At 39.8% G+C, this 19,736-nt stretch overlaps 1 protein-coding gene across 6 annotated transcripts in view; it reads right to left on the bottom strand.

Moving 5' to 3' along the window:
• DIAPH2 (diaphanous related formin 2) overlaps positions 1 to 19,736 on the bottom strand; it is a 166,188-nt gene that overhangs the window by 139,095 nt on the left and 7,357 nt on the right. For 2 of the 6 annotated variants that reach the window (XM_086849995.1, XM_086849999.1), the window contains exons 2-7: positions 11,592 to 11,624; positions 9,130 to 9,306; positions 8,166 to 8,270; positions 4,637 to 4,657; positions 484 to 623; positions 30 to 104 (exon numbers count right to left, since the gene is read on the bottom strand). In XM_086849995.1, the coding sequence (XP_086706121.1) occupies positions 30 to 104; positions 484 to 623; positions 4,637 to 4,657; positions 8,166 to 8,270; positions 9,130 to 9,306; positions 11,592 to 11,624 (551 nt within the window). The other 4 variants (XM_086850000.1, XM_086849997.1, XM_086849996.1 and 1 more) reach the window with 4 other exon arrangements.

The raw sequence follows: 19,736 nt of genomic DNA, 5'->3' as shown, positions 1-19,736 counted from the left end.
CCCTCCCTTCAAACAATCCAGGTTCTTACTGTTTCTTGTCCAGAAGCTTTTCCAATGCATCCAACAGAAGTCCAAGACCTTCATGTCCAAAATTATTAACCCAGCTGGAAAAAAAAACAAAGAAAAATGCTTTTAATTACTCAATCAAATGCAAAACCTGCAAGGCTATTTCCCTGTTACTGCTTGTGCTGCCCTTTATAGGCTCCACTTTTGGTCTCACTTCCCAAAAGATCTGATCAGCCACGAAGGCAAACAGTTGCAGCCAGTGCAAATTGCTGAAAGCCACAGTGAAAGGTGAGGAGATGCTGCAGACTGCTGCAAACATTTCACTTATCCTTATCCAGGGTGCTGAGAGCACTGCTCTCCTGTCAACAAGCATTAATATAATTACTCTGGTTTCAAAAAAAAAAACCCAAAGCCCACAGCTCTCCTGCTTAGCAAAAACAGCATGATAAAAGCTACTGCAGAAATTGCTCTGCTTACCTGACTGGATTGCTGGTTAGAGACACTCTCAAAGACTCCAGGCAATTAAGAAGTTTTTCATCTGAAATTCCAGATCTCAGTTCATGGATATATTCTTGTGAGGACAGGGTACATTCGTGCTTGCTGTTTTTTAGTCCACCCTATCACATAAGACAGAATGCTGCTGAGTGTTCTAGTGATCAGTGTTTAGATGATAAAACACAAAGCTATTATTTCCATCTGAATTTTCAAATCACAGTGCAAGTATTCAAGACATCTGACTTAGATTTGTCATCAGTGTTTAATACTTTTGGTTTTACATCACAAGGTTAACTACTCTCACTGGAATCTTTTTCACTACTTTGAGTAAAAGTGCATGCAGTACAAACTGAATATAAAAATTTAATTCCATCATTCAGCTGTATTAACATAGTTCATGAGAGTGTATTAAGCAGCTACTTCACAAGACAGTATTGAAACAATCAAAGAGAGACACAGAAAAATCCAGTTCATGCAACTTCATGAGCCAGCTGTTTGCTGTACCATAGTGGGTGTTTGGCCCCTAACAGAGATACCTGCAGGATCTTGCTTGCTGCAAGAAAACCATACAGGAGATTTGGCAAAACTGTCCTGCTGAAGTGCCACTACAGAAGAATAACTAATTACACAGTATTTCACTATTAAAACAGCTGAGTATCAGTTTTTAGAGTATTCAAAGTCATGAACAAGACAAAACATTTTTCCAAAAGGTGCAACTAATCTTTTGTACAGCTCTGACAAGCTGCAGTAGGCTTATCTCAGAAGAGTGGTTTTGATTCATTTGCAGCTCCTAAAGCTCCTTAGCTCTCAAGGGTCTGCTGAAGAGAACCTGATAAAGATGTCAGGGGTGTAAAGGCAATATCAAGTGCCTGTCCTAGAAGAGGATTTATATGCACTTGGTTTTAATTGCATCACTTCCACTACAAATATTCAAATTGTCTCTCTTGCACAAAGCTCCACTCCTTAAAAACCTTTTGCTTTGTTCTTTTCAAATTCTTACCATTTTTTTACCAAAACCACACTGAGTATGGCTGATGACAAAATGACTTGGCTAAATCCAAGTTAATGATTTTGACCTAGCCAGATTCAAGGCACAAACCAGAAGTGAATTCACAATACACTTCCAGAACAGCACCAGGACAGACTGTGACTGCAGTGAGACAAGAGAGTCTGCACTGGCTCAGCTTGGAGGATGTTCCTTGCTGACATGCAAAGCACCTTCAGCTGGGCATCACACACCAGGTATACATCAAAGGACCGAGGCAAAGATGAGTAAGAAGGATATAGAAGGACTAGAATAAGTCACCATCGACATCCTAAACAAAGATATGTTCTTCCACCGAAGGAAAAAATAAGTGGGGAATATCTTTATAAGAGTAGGAGCTGACTGTAAATCAAGTTAATACATCAAAAAGCATCAAAATACAGAAAAATCATCACTCTGAAGGACCATAAGAAAGAACTAGGAAAAAGGAACAGCTTTATCCCACCCCACAATATAGATTTAACTGGGCACAAATTTTGTTATTTCAGCCATTCCCCAAATGGTAAAAGAGGACAGAAATGCTGCTGAGAGCCACAAAATGGACAGAGATGAGACAATGGCAACTTCAATCAATGCCATTACCAGTTAAGCTAGACCCTGAGAAGCCCTCTAGAATGCAAGACAGTGTATTTTCCCAAGAGATGAGTTTGTCCCTTCACTGCAGATTGCTGCAAGATCCACAGGAGACTCCAGTTCAGACTGGGGCAAGCTGAAGTCTTGGCTGCTCTTTGTTTCCTATTTAATCTGAGGTGGGACCCTGCTGTCTCCTCTTTCTGTGCCATCCAGGCCATTAGAGCAGCACCTCTGCTCTCCCCAGCCCCTTATTTTCAGGAGGCCCCTGACTCCCTCAAAAATCACTCAATAGTTGAAAGAACTGGCAGTGTGCTCTGCTAAGGCTCCTTCCCATGGCTTGCAGGACAGGCACATTTCCTCACTGACTCTTTGAAAAAGCACCTTGAACTGCACAGCAATAAAAAAACAACTCCTCTTCCTTATTCTCCTCCCTCTTCAAAATGGATGGTTACTCAAGACAGCTCAAAAATCCATTCTTGAAATCTTTCAGAGAATTTTCAGCTTACCAGGATTACTTTCTGTAATTCCCTGCAATCAATGCTTTGGTCTCAATCTGCTCTGACCTCGAATGCTGAACCAGGAGCTTCTTATTTCCCGATTCAAAGAGTTTGATTGGAATACTACTTTTAAGTATTGCTGTGCCTGATACAGATCAGATTTTAATACAAACATTTCTCATTTATTTTGAGATGTAAGGTCTTAGTAAAAAATGTTTTACAGAACATCTAAAAAAGATGAAAGCAAAAGTGAAGTAGATAGAAATTGAGGAGGGTTGGGTCCCACATCAGAATGTTCAGAGATTAAATAAATGATTAGGAATAAAAATCTTCAAAATTAGTTGCTGACTGGTCACCTTCAGAGTGTGACAATTAAAGCAGAGAATGATTCATTGATGCCAGCTCAAATGAGAGCCTGCAGTACACGGCAGCTCCACCAGTGCTGAGGATCCCATGTAAAATTCAAACAAGATCAATCTCCCAGGTTCCCACAAACAGGGAAACCTCTGCAATCTTCACAATACAACAGCACTGCCAGGAGCATCCCAAAATTCCTCTCCTCCCTGATCACAGTGAATCTGTAAATCTTCAAGGAGATAGCTCCATGTGCTGGCAGAAGCAAACAGCTCCCAAAGGATGAATCCTGGAGGAAGCACACGGAGGTGCAAGCACTCTGTAAGCAATTCTATGCAAAGCCATACTCCAGGCACAGCATTTCTTGTTTTAGTATTTAGAAAGTTATTTGCACAAAAACATGCTTTTAATGCAGAGCTGTTCTTGCTCTCTATCACACCCTGAACTCAAAGGGAAGAAAACATGCTAGAATTTCCTTCCTAGCCATAGTGGGAACATCAGCTTCCTTAATAAAGTAACCTCTTCACAAAGCAGCTGTTCAGGCTGATTCTCACCATAAGGAAATTGCACAGCAGCAGGGATTATCTGAAACTGGTTTTATCACACTGAACTGGAAAATTAATAATTTGTCCTCCTTTAAATACATAAGCACAATGAAGGTGTTCTCAATCAAGGAAGAACCAACACTGTGTACAAAACTAAAAAGTACTGGTGAACATAAAAATCTCTTTCAAGTCCACTCTGAATAAAACAAAGCCAAGAGAAAAATCTGTAAGAATATAGTATGTAGGATAAAAACCTAACTACATCTGAGGTGTTGATTACGCAGTTTCTTTCCAGAGATTGTTCTCTATCATTTTTACTACAGCATTTAATTACTGAATATGACCTAAGTAGAAAGCCTTGATCTACCTGAAAAGCCTCTTTTGGCTATAATCAAAAATAAAGTCCATCCATAATTTAAAAGGACATCTTTGCTTTCAACCATTATTTTAAATCAATATGTAATTATTCCCCAAAAAAAAACTTTTTCTAGGAAACAAAAACTTGCTGAACTCACTCCAACAAATTAAATCCCAAATATTTGTTTATAATATTTGAATTCGATCAAGACAACATAAAATGTATATGAGGCCTTAGTAAGAGAAAAGTTATGCTCTCAGTGATCTCATCTTCAACTTATTGACCTCCTGAATCCTCTAAATTAATCTTATTCTCATATTGATCTGCTTTGGCATTTCCAAGACAAGCTATGAATAATAACAATTAGGACATAAATTCCACATCTAAACAGAATGAAGTAAGCCAAATATTGTCAATTTAAAATCTCAAGTGTCCGCCTTCAATAGAAATCAAGACAAGCTTGAATTACATTTGTTGCTCACAATGAAGAGATGAGCTCAGTGAGTTTGGAGCATTTGAACTGCATTGAAGTCTGAAGCTTCAGACTCCTGAAACCTTGAAGAAATCCCTCCAAAGTGTAAGCAATGATCTCATACTGGAAAGATTAACATGATTGAGTAGGTTGACAATTATTTTGATAAAACAAGCATTCAGTTGTTCCCACTGAATTTTAAAAACCCAGATAAAAGTCCAAAATATTCCAGCCTAATCTCTAAAAAGGCAAGTTCAGAAGAGAAAACAAAACTCTCATGTTCGTACTCACCGGAACTTTACTTCCGACTATCTGCATGCAGTGGTCAGCCAAGAGAGGTTATTGTGTGAAAAAGATAATAATAATACATAAATAAACACAGCACAGTAGTAGTAGGATGTAGTTGCACACACATTTTGCAGTGTTTAATCGTTAGTAGTAGTTACATTCTTTTATTACTTTATCAACCTGTTTTGGGGGTAGAGCTTCTCAACAGGAAAACAGCAGCTCTACTGCAGGAGCAACAATTCCTAATTCTTATGTTCTGCTGCTGAATCATCAGCTTTGACATATTTACCAAAAAATAACTAAATACCTGTCTTCCCAGCTACATCTTGAAAGATTAAATATGCCATTTGTTAAAATTATCGGGTCAGATACTTGATACATGACACTGAGAACACACTAGTGGCAAACTGACTTCCTTGTAGGTATAACAACTGCTTTTATTTTGCAGCTTTTGATCTTTTTAGATGATGTCACCACTGAACTTAATTAAGTTTCTGTAATCAAAAACATAGCCTACAGTTATAACCCCAACTTGCATTTCAGAAAATCTCACATGACATTTTTATTCAGCTGCTCGGTATGGATGCTTTTAATTACACGGATAATTAAACAGTGATTTTCAGAATGCCATCTTCTCTTTACCATGGACCAGCATCTCCCTCTATTCATGAACAAAAAGTTGCCTTTCCCCAGAGAAGCTGCAGGAAGGCAGCACATCTGTGCCCTGTTCTGTCACCCTGCACAAACAGCCACGCTCCTGGGAACACCGGGACAATGGACATCTGCTCCAGCCTCTCCTCCTCTGCTCACCTGCAGCCCCTTCACTGCACAACCTCTTCTGGCTGCTCTGCTGCTGACATCTGAATGTCACTCAATCTGCTCAGCCTCTACCTGCTTCAGTTCCTGCTCTCTCTCTTCCCTTGTTCCTTTAAAAACTCTTTCAGAAACAAAAGTCCCTGCAAGTCTTTCACGACCAACACTTCTCTTCCTCAAGATGTTTCCTCTAGAAGCATAAGAAGGGATTGCCATCAGCAAACAATCTCCTCCTCTCACCCATGTTTGACTACTCAGTACAGCACAAAATGTCACCAGGTTCAGTTCTCAAACTGAATTTCAATCCTTCAGTTCTCAGGTATAATTTCCATGGTCAACAATCTTTCTCTTCGAGTGAGAGAAGGAGTGAGAAGCACAGAAAATCACTTCCCATGAAAGCATCCAGCTCATATCAGCTTCTACATCATATCCTTCACGCCCAAGGAAAACTTTCTTCACCCAGTGAAATCCAAAGTTCCTGTCTCAGAACGCTGAAGACAAGTGTTTCAGAAAAGCATGGTCAACATGCTGCAGACAGCACACAGGCAGAGAAAATAAAGCACCAAATTTAAAATAATTTGGTTAAGACAACATCAGCAAATGAGAGTGATTTTCACATGAAGGGAGGGAGCTCAAAAGCCTAAATTAAACCAAACATGAAATGAACTGCAAGAAGTCACATCAACTGTTAAATGTGTTTCGTGAGCTTTAAGCAGAAGGTCCAAGTATTTTCAGTGTAAAAAAGGAAGACAGATAACTATCTGTGACAAAAGAAAAAGGTAGAAAATATAAAGGCAGATCACTTTGAATGCAACCAGCATTTTCATGGAAGACAATCCTGAAGAAAGGAAAGTTTGACAATTCATGATGCAGTAAAGATTAACTAGGGCTTGAATTCATTGAGCAGAATAGTAGTTGCACTAAACAGAAGATGAAATTACAAGTGAAAATGAGGTTTTTGTGCCCCTGTAAGATCCCAATCAACATTTAAAGTATTTTAGGATTTTTTTTTAATAATCAAGATGCTAGCTATTTAAAGTTAAATTAGAATAACATGCTACAGAAAGGTAATGTAGATTTTTGAGAGACTCCATTCAAATGCTGTGATTCAATTGCAAGGAGGATGTACTGAAGCACACAAACTCCAATATGAGCTGTTTTTCCTCTAGGAAAAACACTTTGCCACATGTAAAAACATCCACACTGCTGCTGACTTAAGCCCAAAGTGCACATCCACGTACGAGGACCTTGTAGGATGACTTGGTTTTAAATTGTTAGTGCATTTGGACAAATACATTCCCAGTTCTGTTAGGTTTCCCACGCTGCAGCACACACAGGGAGAATGCAATGCATTAAAACTTCAGCAGTGAGCCATGCAATGGGAGCCATGCTTTCCTTACTCAGCTGCACAACTCTGGCATCGAGGCAGCCACATTTCAACTGCAGTGTACGTGAGAGCCATCACCACTGTTCAACTACTTTGTGGGAAAAAATGCAAATATTTCCACTTCTACTTCCACTTTCTACTGCTTCAAAGTATTTTTGCATACTAAGAAAAATTCCAGATTTAATATTGATCATCTAGTGAAGATAAAAACCTTACAAAGCGTAATTAACAGTTCCCAAAGACACTCTAGCTCATAGTTCATAACATTCACTGCATAAGCTTGAATAATTCTCCAGTAATTTGTACATTTAGTTAGACCATGTTTAAAGCACTGGATTCCTTCCAGCACACACTAAAGGACTGTGGATTTTGTTTAAGATTAACTGATGCAGGAACATCACTCCTCTCAGAACTTAAATCACCATTTTCATTACCATTTCATCACCATTTTAACACAAGCTTTTCCTCACTGAAGTTCATAATGTTTCATGTAAGGCATTTGCATAATAATTGCACTTCATTGTCATCTTAATGTTTGAAATTTAACTCTGCAGAGTTGATTTTCAAGGTTAACAAGGGACAAGTCTGTACTTCTTGCAGTCCACGCTTAAAGATTCCTGAGCAGACATGACCATAATCTTCACTTATTCCTATATTTGCCATAGTCAACTTCTAACACACACAAAGCATTGCTGATGTATTTTATAACTAATTAGTACCAACAGTTCTGCTGCAGAAAATAAACTGCATCTCTTCACTATGTGAAATTGTATTTACCCACCCCAAAAATGTTGGGGTACCAAATCATTTCCTTACACTTCTTGCACTCCAAAGGAGTCAGAATTCAGAACTTCTGCATGAGGGGTTAATCAGTCAATTAAATTAGAGAATAATCAACATCAATGAAAAGTCAAAATATTTTTTCTATTCAAAATGTAATTTGAAACTGGTTTTAAGACCACCTTTTCACTAAAGGAGTCTAGTACCTCGCTACTGAAACCACAAAGTCAGAAACTTTGGGTACTGGTACTTCAGATGAATTGCACAGAAATATGCTCAGGTTCCATCCATGACTCTACATCACTGGATCTGCAATTTCTTAAAGTTTCAAGAAAGGATCACATTTTTATATTGCCCAGCAAGGGAAATACAAACTAACTGTTCAGATGCAGCTGCAAGCATTTAGAAGTGTGTTAGTAAGTACACATTTATTTTCTCCTACTACTCTTACATATATCCAGATAAAAAAAATTTCAATTTTCAAGCTTGAAAAGCCTAAGACTCAAAGCTCAGCTCCATCCTCAGGTGTGCCCAGGACAGGTGAGTACTTACGGATTTGGCAGTTGCAGAAATGTACTGGACGACCATCTCCCGTTTCGTGCTCAAGTCCTTGTCTCGTAACGGAGCTTTCCGTTCCTCGTTCAGGTTCATGTCTTCCTGCACACAAACAGACCACACCACGTCAGGAACACAGCTCAGGATTTTTATTAGTAATTGTTCTTTTTAAGCTGCTTTTGTTAAACAATTTTCAAACAAACAGAAGTGGTTTTTTGCCAGTTTAGCTGTGTCTGCTTGGTTTTGCCCTACCTGGTTTTCTTATTTGATTATGTCACCTCCAAGTCTTCACTGGCTTAGTAATTCAGTCAAAATTTAAATTGCATCAAGGGTAGTTAACATTTGTGAAATCTGGCTCAAGAAGTAAAATTAGAGGACAAGCACAACAATTCTACACCTCAGGTTGATGCTAAGTGTTAACTCTTGTGATGTTCCTGTGCTTTTAGTCAAATCTTACCAGGGTGGACACCACTCCTGCACTGTCTAATCAGAAAGCTGCTATTACATGGATTATTAGCTTGTGGAAGGAGTACAGGTGAAACTGTTCCAACTGATGTATTTAAAACAAGCCTAGAAGTCAAAATGCTCTGCTAGATTAAATCTATTGAGACATTTCTTTTAACTTAATAACTGATTAAATACAGTGCAGTCATTACTAGTCATGACTAGGCTTGCCATTAAAAGTCAAAGTAACTTCAGACTGGCACCTAGGAGCAGTCAATGTTCCTGCAATCTCTGCTGGGGAACAGCCCTGGCACAGAGCTGCTGGTCTCTGAGACAGATCTATTGTCTGCTTCAACTACCATTGCTTGGAAAAGGTACAAACTAATCCCTTAACAAGCAAATCAAGCAAGAGTTAATTAACACTTATCCAATCCTTCAAAAGACACTCACAGCTCCACTGAACAGAGCAGAGCCACCCAGTGGAACAGGACAGTTCTTCCCCAAACACATATCTTACCATCATTTTTTCAAAGAGATCCATGACTTCTTTCTCTGATAAGTTCATGCAGCGCTCATCAACAAGTGCCTGGGCATGTGGGATCTCGCTGATGGAAGGCTGGGAGTCAATAGGATGCTGGATGAGAAGCTTCTCTCTCTTCACTGCTGATTTTCTGAAGCTTGTGATTCTGTCACGCTGCAAAAACATTCAAAAATGAGCAGAAATAGAAATAAAGCAGCCAATTACATGGCAGCAATGCACGTGGTTTTAGTTAATTCAAGCAGCAGAGTTAAACTGAACTGTAAGTAAAAATACTCTAATATTCAGAGATTACTTTGCACAGAGGACAGTAACATGTAAGGTAAACTTGGGACAGGTCACATGCAAAAGGGGTTTAAATATTTCTCACTGATCCAAAATTGCACCAGCTAGGTTAAACTCTTTGCATTTCAAAATCTTCTCCCATTACTCTCCAATTATCCTGATAATAAATAAATATGGTACCATTAAGGTACTGAATGTGCAATGCTCCTTCACCTGAAGTTTTTGGAGGAAGCTGAAAAAGGCAGCGTTGGGAAGGAGGTACTCACAAGTTCATCAGGCTTATAAAAAATCCTGCTGAAGTAAAATAAAGTTTGTAGAGGAATTAACGCTCCAAGCATAGTTCAGAACTCCTTGAAGAGTTTTAGAGCAGGAACTCCTGGAATTAGTGCCGAGCTTTAGAAAGGCAGGTGGTGGATTGCTCACACGGCAGCCAGCCCGGGTTAAACACAAGCACCAGAGCCTGTGGTTAGGGCTGACCCCAATCCCAACTCCTGGGCTGCAAGCATGCTCACTCAGGGTTAATATTGGAAAGAACCAGCACCTTCCTTATAAGGCCATTCTTATTGTATTTATAGCATAAAACTATTCTGAGTACAGTCCAATTTTTTTTTTTATTTTTTTATTATTTTATTATTTTTTTTTTTTTTTTTATTTAACAACTATATTTATCTATACATATTCATGTTCCTTTTGAGAACACCATGCATACAGCAATTTTCCTCAAAGAACTGTTTGCATCCACAAATACTCCTGTATTTGTTTCAGGCACTCAACAGCCTTATGAAGATGTGCTTTCATCTAACAGCAGCTTATGTAGGGTTCCCAGGATCATTCAGAGAACTTATCTCCACCAAAACACATCAACCAAAATTTATATTGGCTACAATTACAGGAGCTCTCCAAGGTGTGAAATGTCTGATTTTTCTGGAGTATTTTGTTTGCAAAAATTTTGATTCATTTAGATTGGCAAGTCCAAAGTGGAGACACTAGAGCATGAGATGTGGAGTATGGACAGGAAAGATTATTTTTCTGTTGTTTTGTTTATTTTTAATTGCTGTTCTTCATTGGTTTTGTTATTTTTGAGATCCCACATAATTACCTTAAATTTCTGAAGGAAAGTGTCCCTAGATAAGCTGCATTCCCTGTCAAGTTCTTTTGAGTTGTTGTATTTTTTTTGAGGGAAGGGTGGCAGGGGAGTTTTCTTCTTTCTTAGACATTTTTATATTTGTGGACAGAAGCACAATACCTACAAGGATACTGCTCATGTCTTTGACAAAGCAAGAATATTACTTTAATCCATTTTCTACATTATTAAAATAGTTTACATTACATTTTTGGAAACTAAAATTAGGGCATAGCCTGGTGAAAAAGGCCAGTACCCAAATTTAGCTAAATGCAGTTTTATGTTGACCATTCAACAGTCATAAAAAGTCATTTAAAATCCAATTTCACCACACTGTCATCTGTTTCAAGTATAACTTACTAACAACAAATTTGTTCAATGAGATTGCACTGGTGAGATCACTTGAAAGACACAAAGGAATCTCCTATGTGATTACCAGGCACCATCTCCTTATTTCAGATGTGCACACAATCATTAACCACAGAACCACTCTGGCTTTATTTCATATATATTTATATACACATACATATGATACAAGGCTGTAATTTTAATGAAATCAATTTTGATAGAAGTTTCTTAAAAAATACTTTGGAACCAATTGGAAAGTATTCAGCTTTACCAAGTTAGTGCTACTGAATACAAACTTGCTTTTTGGCACTGGGTACACATTCATTACCCAAAATGGTTCCACTTGAATCATGTGGCAACCAACTTTGAAGAACCACTGCAGATCATTTACTGGCAAGGAGAAGGTCAAGAGAAATAATACTTCAACTATTGAGTAACAGTTTCAACACAGCCACAGGATTACTAAAGTATTTGAAATGTGCCCAAGGAAGTTTCTCCAAATAGAAATCATGATTAATCTGCTTCAACTGAAGTTACGAATTAAGATCTTTAGAAATAGTCACTCAATTTTCTGAAATCTAATGCTTAATATCCTTATAAGAATGTTATTTTGTCCACAACATTGAGTAAAGTAGCATGCAGCGTGGAGTTACCATTGCAAATTAAGATGCTACAAAGACCTTACCACATCATCTGCCAAAGTTTTTATTTGAATATTCTATTAAAAAAACAAACAAAAAACAACACACACAAATCAAAGAAAAAAAGACAGTGTTACCTACTGCTTAAGAATAAAGAAATCTATTTCATGTATTTGAATATTAAAAAAACATTTGAAATGGCATTGAGTGCTTTAAAAAACCTGCAGGCAAATGGAACCTGCTGCCTTTCCTGTGAAAATTCAGGATTGCATCCCATTGCACCTTATCCTCTGAGGATGCAATCCATGAAGCTGGAGCCTGCAGTGCTCCAGCACCCCCAGCCCTGCACCAAGGAGTAGCCAGGTCTCTCTGCAGGGTTTCCAAAACAAACACGGACTCCTGGACTCCCGAGTGCGTCAGCAGAGCCACGGGGCTCTGAGCTCAGAGCTGAGCCCTGCCCAGGCTCTTCCCTGTGCCCAGACTTGTGCAGCCTTGTGCCAAGTGCTCCTGGACACTGAGTCACGGCAGTCTGCAGATGAACTGGCACAAGTCCATGCACTGATGAGGCACAAACCACTCTCCCTCCCTTTTGCCCCATCACTTCTTCCTAAGCAGGAAAACCCTCCTGACAACGATCACCAATGTTACATTTTTATTCGTGGCCAAAAAAACCACCCACACTGCACACCAGTATCAACAATCATTACCAAGGAAGCATTTGGTTTGTGAACTTTGCTCAATTGACAAAAAGCAGTCATGAATAGGAGGAGTTAAGGGCTAGAACTCCTGGGGGGACAGAATTTGAGAAGCATTCACAAGTCCGTGGGACAGTGGAGAGGACTGACCCTGACTCATGGGTCAGTCCCTGCACAGCCACTTGCTCCCTCCCAGCAGGACCATGCAGCCAATCAGAAGTACAGAAGCAAGAAAAACTTGATGGTTGAGCTATAAAGACCATGTAATAACTGATGGGGAAAAAGAGAAACAAATAAAGCCATCACTTGGTACCAGCAGGCCAATGCCTACCCAGCTTCTGAGCACCTGATGATTTGGAAAGAACTCCTCCTCCCCACCCTGCAGCCCTGCCTTTACTGCCCAGCACGATGTGACATTTTGGGATCTTTGGTCACTGGGGATGAGCTGTCCTGGCTGTCCCCACCTCCAGACCACCCAGCCCGCTCCTGGTGGGAGCTCACAAGCAGCAGAACCCCTGGGGACTGGGAAGGGCTGGTCAGCAGAAGCTGAAGCACAGGGGTTCTCTCTCTGCCAAGGCTGTTTTGGTCACAAATCCAGGACACAGCACTGGATGAGCTGCTCTGCACAAACCCCACCTGAGCCTAAGCCAGTACAGACATCTGCACATCCAGATGTTGACACCAACCTCTCATCTACCAGATAACATCTCAACACCCTTCCTTACCCCTCCGCTGTGCTCTCCTCTGCTGGACTTAGTTTTGGTTTCAAGATGATAAATGCCATACTGAGATGTTCACTTACCACTGTGCTAAATAAATCTTTTAATTGAGATTACAGACAAAAATGAAGTAAAGCCTAACCCTGTTTTTAACCCAGAGACAGCCAGGCAAGCAAGAAGTCCTGGAACTCCATATGCATTTTAGGAGCTACTTGTATGAGAATTTTCTTTTCCCTTCATTTAAGTACTGTCAATCTCTGCCAGAAGCTGGAACAGGATCATCTACCCCATCTCTACAGTTATATTGCTTTTGTCACTCAAACTCCTCTGGGCAAAACACAGAATACTAAAACAAGATAGCATGCTGCATTTTTTCAGACCCCTCAAGCACTCTTCCCAGATATCCTTGTGGTGCACAAACTCCACTGCTGCCAGCAGCCACTCAAGATAAGCAGCACATTTAACAGGTAGGAGAGACACTGCAAGTAGCTGGAGGCAAAGCCAAGGCTGTTCTGTACCTGCAGATCCTCACACAATTTTGACAATCTCTTGTACTAACAAAGAAATTGCACTTCCAGGCTGATTTCAGAACATAACCCAAAAGCAGTTTACCTCCCTAGAAGGAAATTTAAGATATTGCTGATTTTGTAGTCCTCTGGCATTATTCTTTCTGCCATCTATGAGACAACCAGAGCAACACAAGACAGAAAAATCTACACCTTCCTGACTTCATAAATACACTGAGTTCCTGTTTGCAGGAGCAGCCCAAGAGAAAAGGCTTCACAAAAATCTCCAAGGAAACATTTGCAGATAAGGGATAACAAATTAACATTTCCATGTATAAATACATATACAATTTAAGACAGCTATAGATCATCTCTCTCCCTGAACTATAGTATCAACATAAACCACAAAATTTCTTCAGCATCTATACCAAAGAATTATTTCCTGCTGGTTGACTTAGTTCTTACGTGATAGAGTGTCTTCCTCACAGCACAGCTTTTCCAGGCTATCAATGGTTAATATAATTTTCTATTCACTCTTCCCAGTTTTAATTTACTCTGTGTATCTCTCATAAGTACAGACAGATCATGACAGTAAAGCACACAAAAATAATAGCATATTCTAATGCAACTGCACCAGACAATTCTTTTATCTCAAAAGGTCTCAGCCAAGTTAATATTCAGAGTAATTGAAATCTTGCACATGAAAAGAGCAGAAAGATATTCACAGATCACTACATTTCTTGATGCAGAAAGCATTGCTTCCTCATGCAAACAATGCAGGCTACAGCAGCAGCAATATCATATTCACAGAACTAAATTACTTGAGGTGATTGCATCAACTTTTAATACAAAACTCACAGCAAGTCTACTTTTTTATACATTTTTCTAACTTGTGTTATTATAAAGCCTTCCAAATCCCTTAAGCTGGCCATGAGCTGCAAACTGAGGTGCATTTACGTGGATTGATTATATTTAAGTATTACTTTGCCATGTCCTTTACTGTTATGCTCAGGAATCTCCCTGTCACCACAAAAACCAAAGCAGCAGTAACTCCCAGATCACACCCTCAGGATGAACAGTGCCCAGCTCAGCCACTTCTAAACTGATTTTCACTCCACTGCCCAGGCAGATCCTGGTGTGCTGGAACACCCAATTTCTGCCCCCAGGCTGCAAGCTCAAGGAGCAGCTCCCAGCAAAGCTCCAGTTCTAGGGGTAACAATCAGGAACTCGACCTTCTCTTAACTTGCAGGTTTTGTCTTTTGTTTTAAACTGAGCTGGTATTGCCATTTTCTAACATTTACCTCAATGCCTGCAGAAGCCGTGGTAAAGCTCCACTCAAGGAGAGCTTTTCAAACACAACCAGGAGAGGAATAACTCCCCATAGGAGCACCTGAACCAAGGCAGTTTAGAGGGACAAAGCCCAAACTGGATAATTGCTGAAATACAAAAAGTCGTCTGCATCTTGAATTTAGGTCTTAGTCACAAAATAGAATTCACTCCTACAACCTCTGTTCTTCAGCTCAGAGAATGAATAATGTTCCCATTAGACAATTTAACCATCTGTTAACATATTCAGTTTCGCAATTAAATCTAAAAAGGCACCTAGGAAATTGGGAAAAGGTACCCAAGTCATAAAAGCTGATGTGCAGAAACCAGGACTACACACTCATTTAGGGCTTTCAAGATCTTTACTCATGATGAAGTACACCTGACATTTTGTGAATTATATTTTTACTAATTTTATTACTAATGTTTGCTTGAACATAATATTTTTCACACTTCAAGGAGCGTTCACCATGCTTTCAGAAAAACCCTGAAATGACTGTTGGAATCCATCTGCTTTCTCAAAAACACTTGAATTGAGCAATACCAATAGTTTTGTTACTATTGTTGTACATTTCCATTTGGTCTATATGACACCATATGGAAAAAATCTTGTTTGCCTTGCAGCTGCTTGCTTCACAAACTCCTTGAATATGCATTCTTCAATTTTTTAAATTAAGGCTTAACCTAGAGCCTGAACATGGAGGGAAACATGGGCTGCCAAAATGCAGATGGAGAGCTGCTGGCACCCCTGAGCCAGGGCTGTCCCAGGGCAGGATGGCACCACCTCCCAGAGGGAAGCTGCCAGCTTTGCCCAAGTTCTCCACTTTTTCCCCCAGGAGAATGACCATCCACAAATGAGCAATACCCCAGAAATAAGTCTGACAATCCCTCATGCTAAATAAAGCCTGAGGGTCACCCAGGCTGGTAAATCATTAACAGCAGAGGGTACAGATTCTTTAATGGCCTGCTGGGAGATGCTGCTCTCAAACAGAACACAAGAGAACATGTGCCAGAGGCAGGGGAATCATACCAGACACCCCTGACAAATACCTGACAAAGGCTGAGGCTTTATAAAACAGCAAATTAATTCAGAAATTAAAAAAAAAAATCACTGTAAACAAAAGTCAATTTCATCAGCTTTGGAACTGAAGATACAAAAGGAGTTGAGGAAGACATCAGAAGTAACTTTTTGTTTATATACATAATTTGAAGCTCAAAGTGCCATCGCTGTTTTGAAAAGTTGGTTTCTGACAATGGTTCTTGGTGCTCATTGATATGTAAGCTTTAAAAAATAGAAGGAAATTATAAGTTTTTTCCAAAAGCTGCAGTTCCTTGTCAGTCCAAGCCAACAAAATTACTGGGTGTGAGACACAGGGCAAGGGTGGCAGCAGGACAGTCAGATCAGGTTAGACAGCTGCAGGAACATCTGCCAGGGCAGAGGCAAATTAAGGAAGTTCTGGCATTTTCCAGAGCCACAGCTGCAATCCAAACTTTTCCCATTGAGTCTGCACAGCAAGGATATGAGAAGAGGGATGAGCCTGGCAGCCCAGGGCTCCCAGCCCTGCTGTAACACGGCTGCTGAGCTCTCTGTGCAGCCCTTGGCACCGACAGGCTCCGGCTCCTGGTCCCATCCCTGCAGATCCTGCAGGACAGACATCGCTTGGAGCTAGGTGTGACAGTGCAGCACACTGTCCATCAGAGACAGCAGGATTTTCATTACAGGAAAACACAGCCTCTCCTCACAATGCTCTACAGCTCTTACATGCCTCAGTTCAAACTATTAAATGTGCTGTTAAAACTTTTGCAAATTCGACTTTGGAAAGAGCCAAGCTGCTTTTCTGCAAAGTGTTCCTAGCAAAACCATGCTCAGCACTGGATCTCTGCTGCTTGCTTTTCAAATGTGTGGTTGACTTGAGCTTTGAGCTTTTAGGGAATATAGCTTTTGGTTTTTTTTGCTATAATATTATTGTGAAGTGCTTCTGAACAGTTAAACTGGAAGAGCTATGCCAAAACAATTCCTGACACAGTAAGTGCAGACTTGATCTCAATTTTCTGCTTCGATACAAGCAGTGGGATTGAGCTCTTTGCTTCCATCCTGGTGGCAGCACAAAGCAGTTTTGCTGGATGGCAATACTTGATGTGCACTGAATTGCTGCTCATCTTCTGCCCCTGCTCCTGGCTCTCCTGAGCTTTTCATTCTGACACCAGGGGAGCTGCTGGGATCAAGTGAGAGCTGCTCTACAGCTCTGAGTTTGGCCAATGAAGAGATGTGAGAACAGGACTCCTTTTATGCCTCACTTGCTCAAGAGACACCTTTTTCATTGTGACTATGAAGAATAAGATTCACCTTTGCTCCAACTGAACTGCAATCTTAGATTTTACCCTTTTAACAACAATCACACTTTGAACCTGGAATTAATCTTTTGTTGTAACCTAAATGTTTTCTCTCAAGAGGAGCAACTTGACAGAGTTGAAATTATCTTAAAAAATGAAGCAGAAACTGCTTTGAGAAATTACCTCACACACTTTTTTTTTATTTCTGCTTCTTCTATGACAGTGAATGCAAGGATAATCCAACATCCCTGCCCAGGGAGAGGCTCTGGTTCTGTCAACTTCTCTTGCTATTCTGTGCAGAGATAGATTTGGTAAGATTCTTTTGCTGCATGCTGGTGGTTGTGTAGAACACCTCTTGCTCTTGTGGGTGCAGCACACACTGAAATAAGTGTCAGACTCCATTTGGATTTTCCTACAAAACCATTTGAGACGTTCCTTGTAAGTAGAATACATTGCCTTTGATAGACTCTGAGAAAGTGAGAACGTGTAGCTGCTTTGTTTGGGTTCTTTTGGAAGTAGTAAGAAAATCCAACCGACCAAAACACAGCCCACAATCAAACTGGCAGCAGAAGGCATGCAGTGAGCCAAAGGAGCTGGAATTCCTTGTGAAGACCATTCATTTTGTCTGTACTCTTGGAACATGGGATTTGGAACATGGTCACAGGGATCATGTCAACAACTTCTTAGAATAATGTTGCCTGTCTTCCAAGACAGACCTACAGTAAAGAGCAAGCACTTCATCACAGCAGTATTTGATCCTTACATTACAACAAGTTGATGGTAAAGTCACTTTTTGCTCCCTTAATAATAAATGATGTGATACTAAAACTTGGAAAAATGAGTAGTGCTGCTGTCATAGCAGGGAACTCTGGCTTTACCTCAAAGAGCTGAAAATCAAAGTTGAATAATTTCCACAGGCATGGACCATAAACCATGGACTCAGTAGGCAAAGAATATGGGGTTAAACAATGTACAGCTGCTGTGTCACACAAAAGGTCCTTCTGTTCTTTTCCCTATTCTTTCCTGTTTATAACAGCATCCTTGAAAGATTATTTGTCCTTTGGGGAAGTAGGAAATGAAGCACCATGTGAACAGGCAGGAATTACACTGTTTAATAATGAGGAATCCCATGGTATCATTTGACTTCAGTACAGGTGAGAGTCCAGTCCCTATTAAGGAGGAATTCAGGACAATTAGAGAAACTTGTCAGAGATTATGGAGAATCTGTAATTTTCTGCTAAAGGAGATTTAAAAAAAAAAAAAAATGATGGTTTATCTTAGTATTAAAGAGTTAAATGTGCTTTGGCTACCCCAGAACACTCACATGAATTTTATAAAGGTTTTTCACAAAACAATTCTTTTGAAATAGCAAATATTAACTGATGGGATTACTGCTTATCTTAGAAGTCATTCAGGAATTATTCTGAATCACAGAAGACTATAAACTAACCTTAATGGATTTAGGAAGCCTGTCCTATCCACCCAAGCTTTGTACGAAGTTCAAATAAGAATGCATATTAAAAATGCAAATTGCATTTCTGGTTTACAAGCAGAAAGCAAAACCTTCTGCTGCACTGGTTACCATTCTAGTTTGGGAATATCACCACGCTACAATAAACTGGAGGATGAAAAAATTCACTGCTGTAAAATGTACCTCAGTGTGTACAAAATGAGATTGCAAAGCTGCTGCAGCTCCCTAAGAGGGGCAGAGCCAGCCTGAAGGATCACAGGAGGCTGAGTTTGTGTCAGCTCTGGAACTTGGCCATCTAACCTGGGGTTACCCTTTGAGTTCCAGCCTTTGTGCTCAAACCTTTTATTTCCCATTTACACACTAAAAGTGGCTGGCACAAAAATTAAAACATGCCAGTGCATACACCAGTGTATATTCTCAGCCTGATGTGCTGCTGCCTTCTTTCTTCTTTATGGAAATTCTTACCTGTTCTAATACAACTGGGACATACAACCATTTCAACTCTTAATAACTGTCAAGCTCTAGTCTACTCATGTACTCACACAATTACAAATGCAAACATCCAGCACAGCTCCCATTATGAAACCAAAGTATTTCAGAAGTTACTCCAATTTAATAGACAAAAATAATTCACAGCAAGAGAAAGAACATGAAGAACCAAAATGCAGACAGGAAAGCAGAAAACTTTATACTGCATGAGAATTAACAGCTTGTATTCTGTTATTAGGAGCTAGAATCTAATGAATCTCATGTTGGCTTTGTATTTGTTCCTGACAAAGCTGCACTCATTAAAAAACACTAAACCACAGGCATCCTTAAAGGTCATTATAACAACCATCATTAGCTCCTACCATATTAAGAAGGAGTAATGAAGTGCAGAACTAACATTTTTCCTGACCAAAGTACTCATTTTGCCTTGTTCCACCATCCCTGAGAGCCCAAACTGAATTTACACAGAGCCACTTGTGAACATGAAACCAAGTAATTGTGACAAGAAGGTGTCCATGGGGACATGGAAGGCCTCAGGTTATTTCCTCCCATCTTCATGCCTACACATGCAGCATGATGCAGTTTATGTGACCCCAGCCAGGACAAAGTTGTTAATGTTTGATCAGCTAATCCCTGAACAAAGAATCAG

This window comes from Cyanistes caeruleus, chromosome 14 (genome assembly GCF_971803275.1).
Source record: "Cyanistes caeruleus chromosome 14, bCyaCae1.hap1.1, whole genome shotgun sequence".
Classification (NCBI taxonomy): Eukaryota; Metazoa; Chordata; class Aves; order Passeriformes; family Paridae; genus Cyanistes; species Cyanistes caeruleus.
Note: the sequence above shows the minus strand (reverse complement) of the source record. Positions and strands in the feature narration are given on the sequence as shown.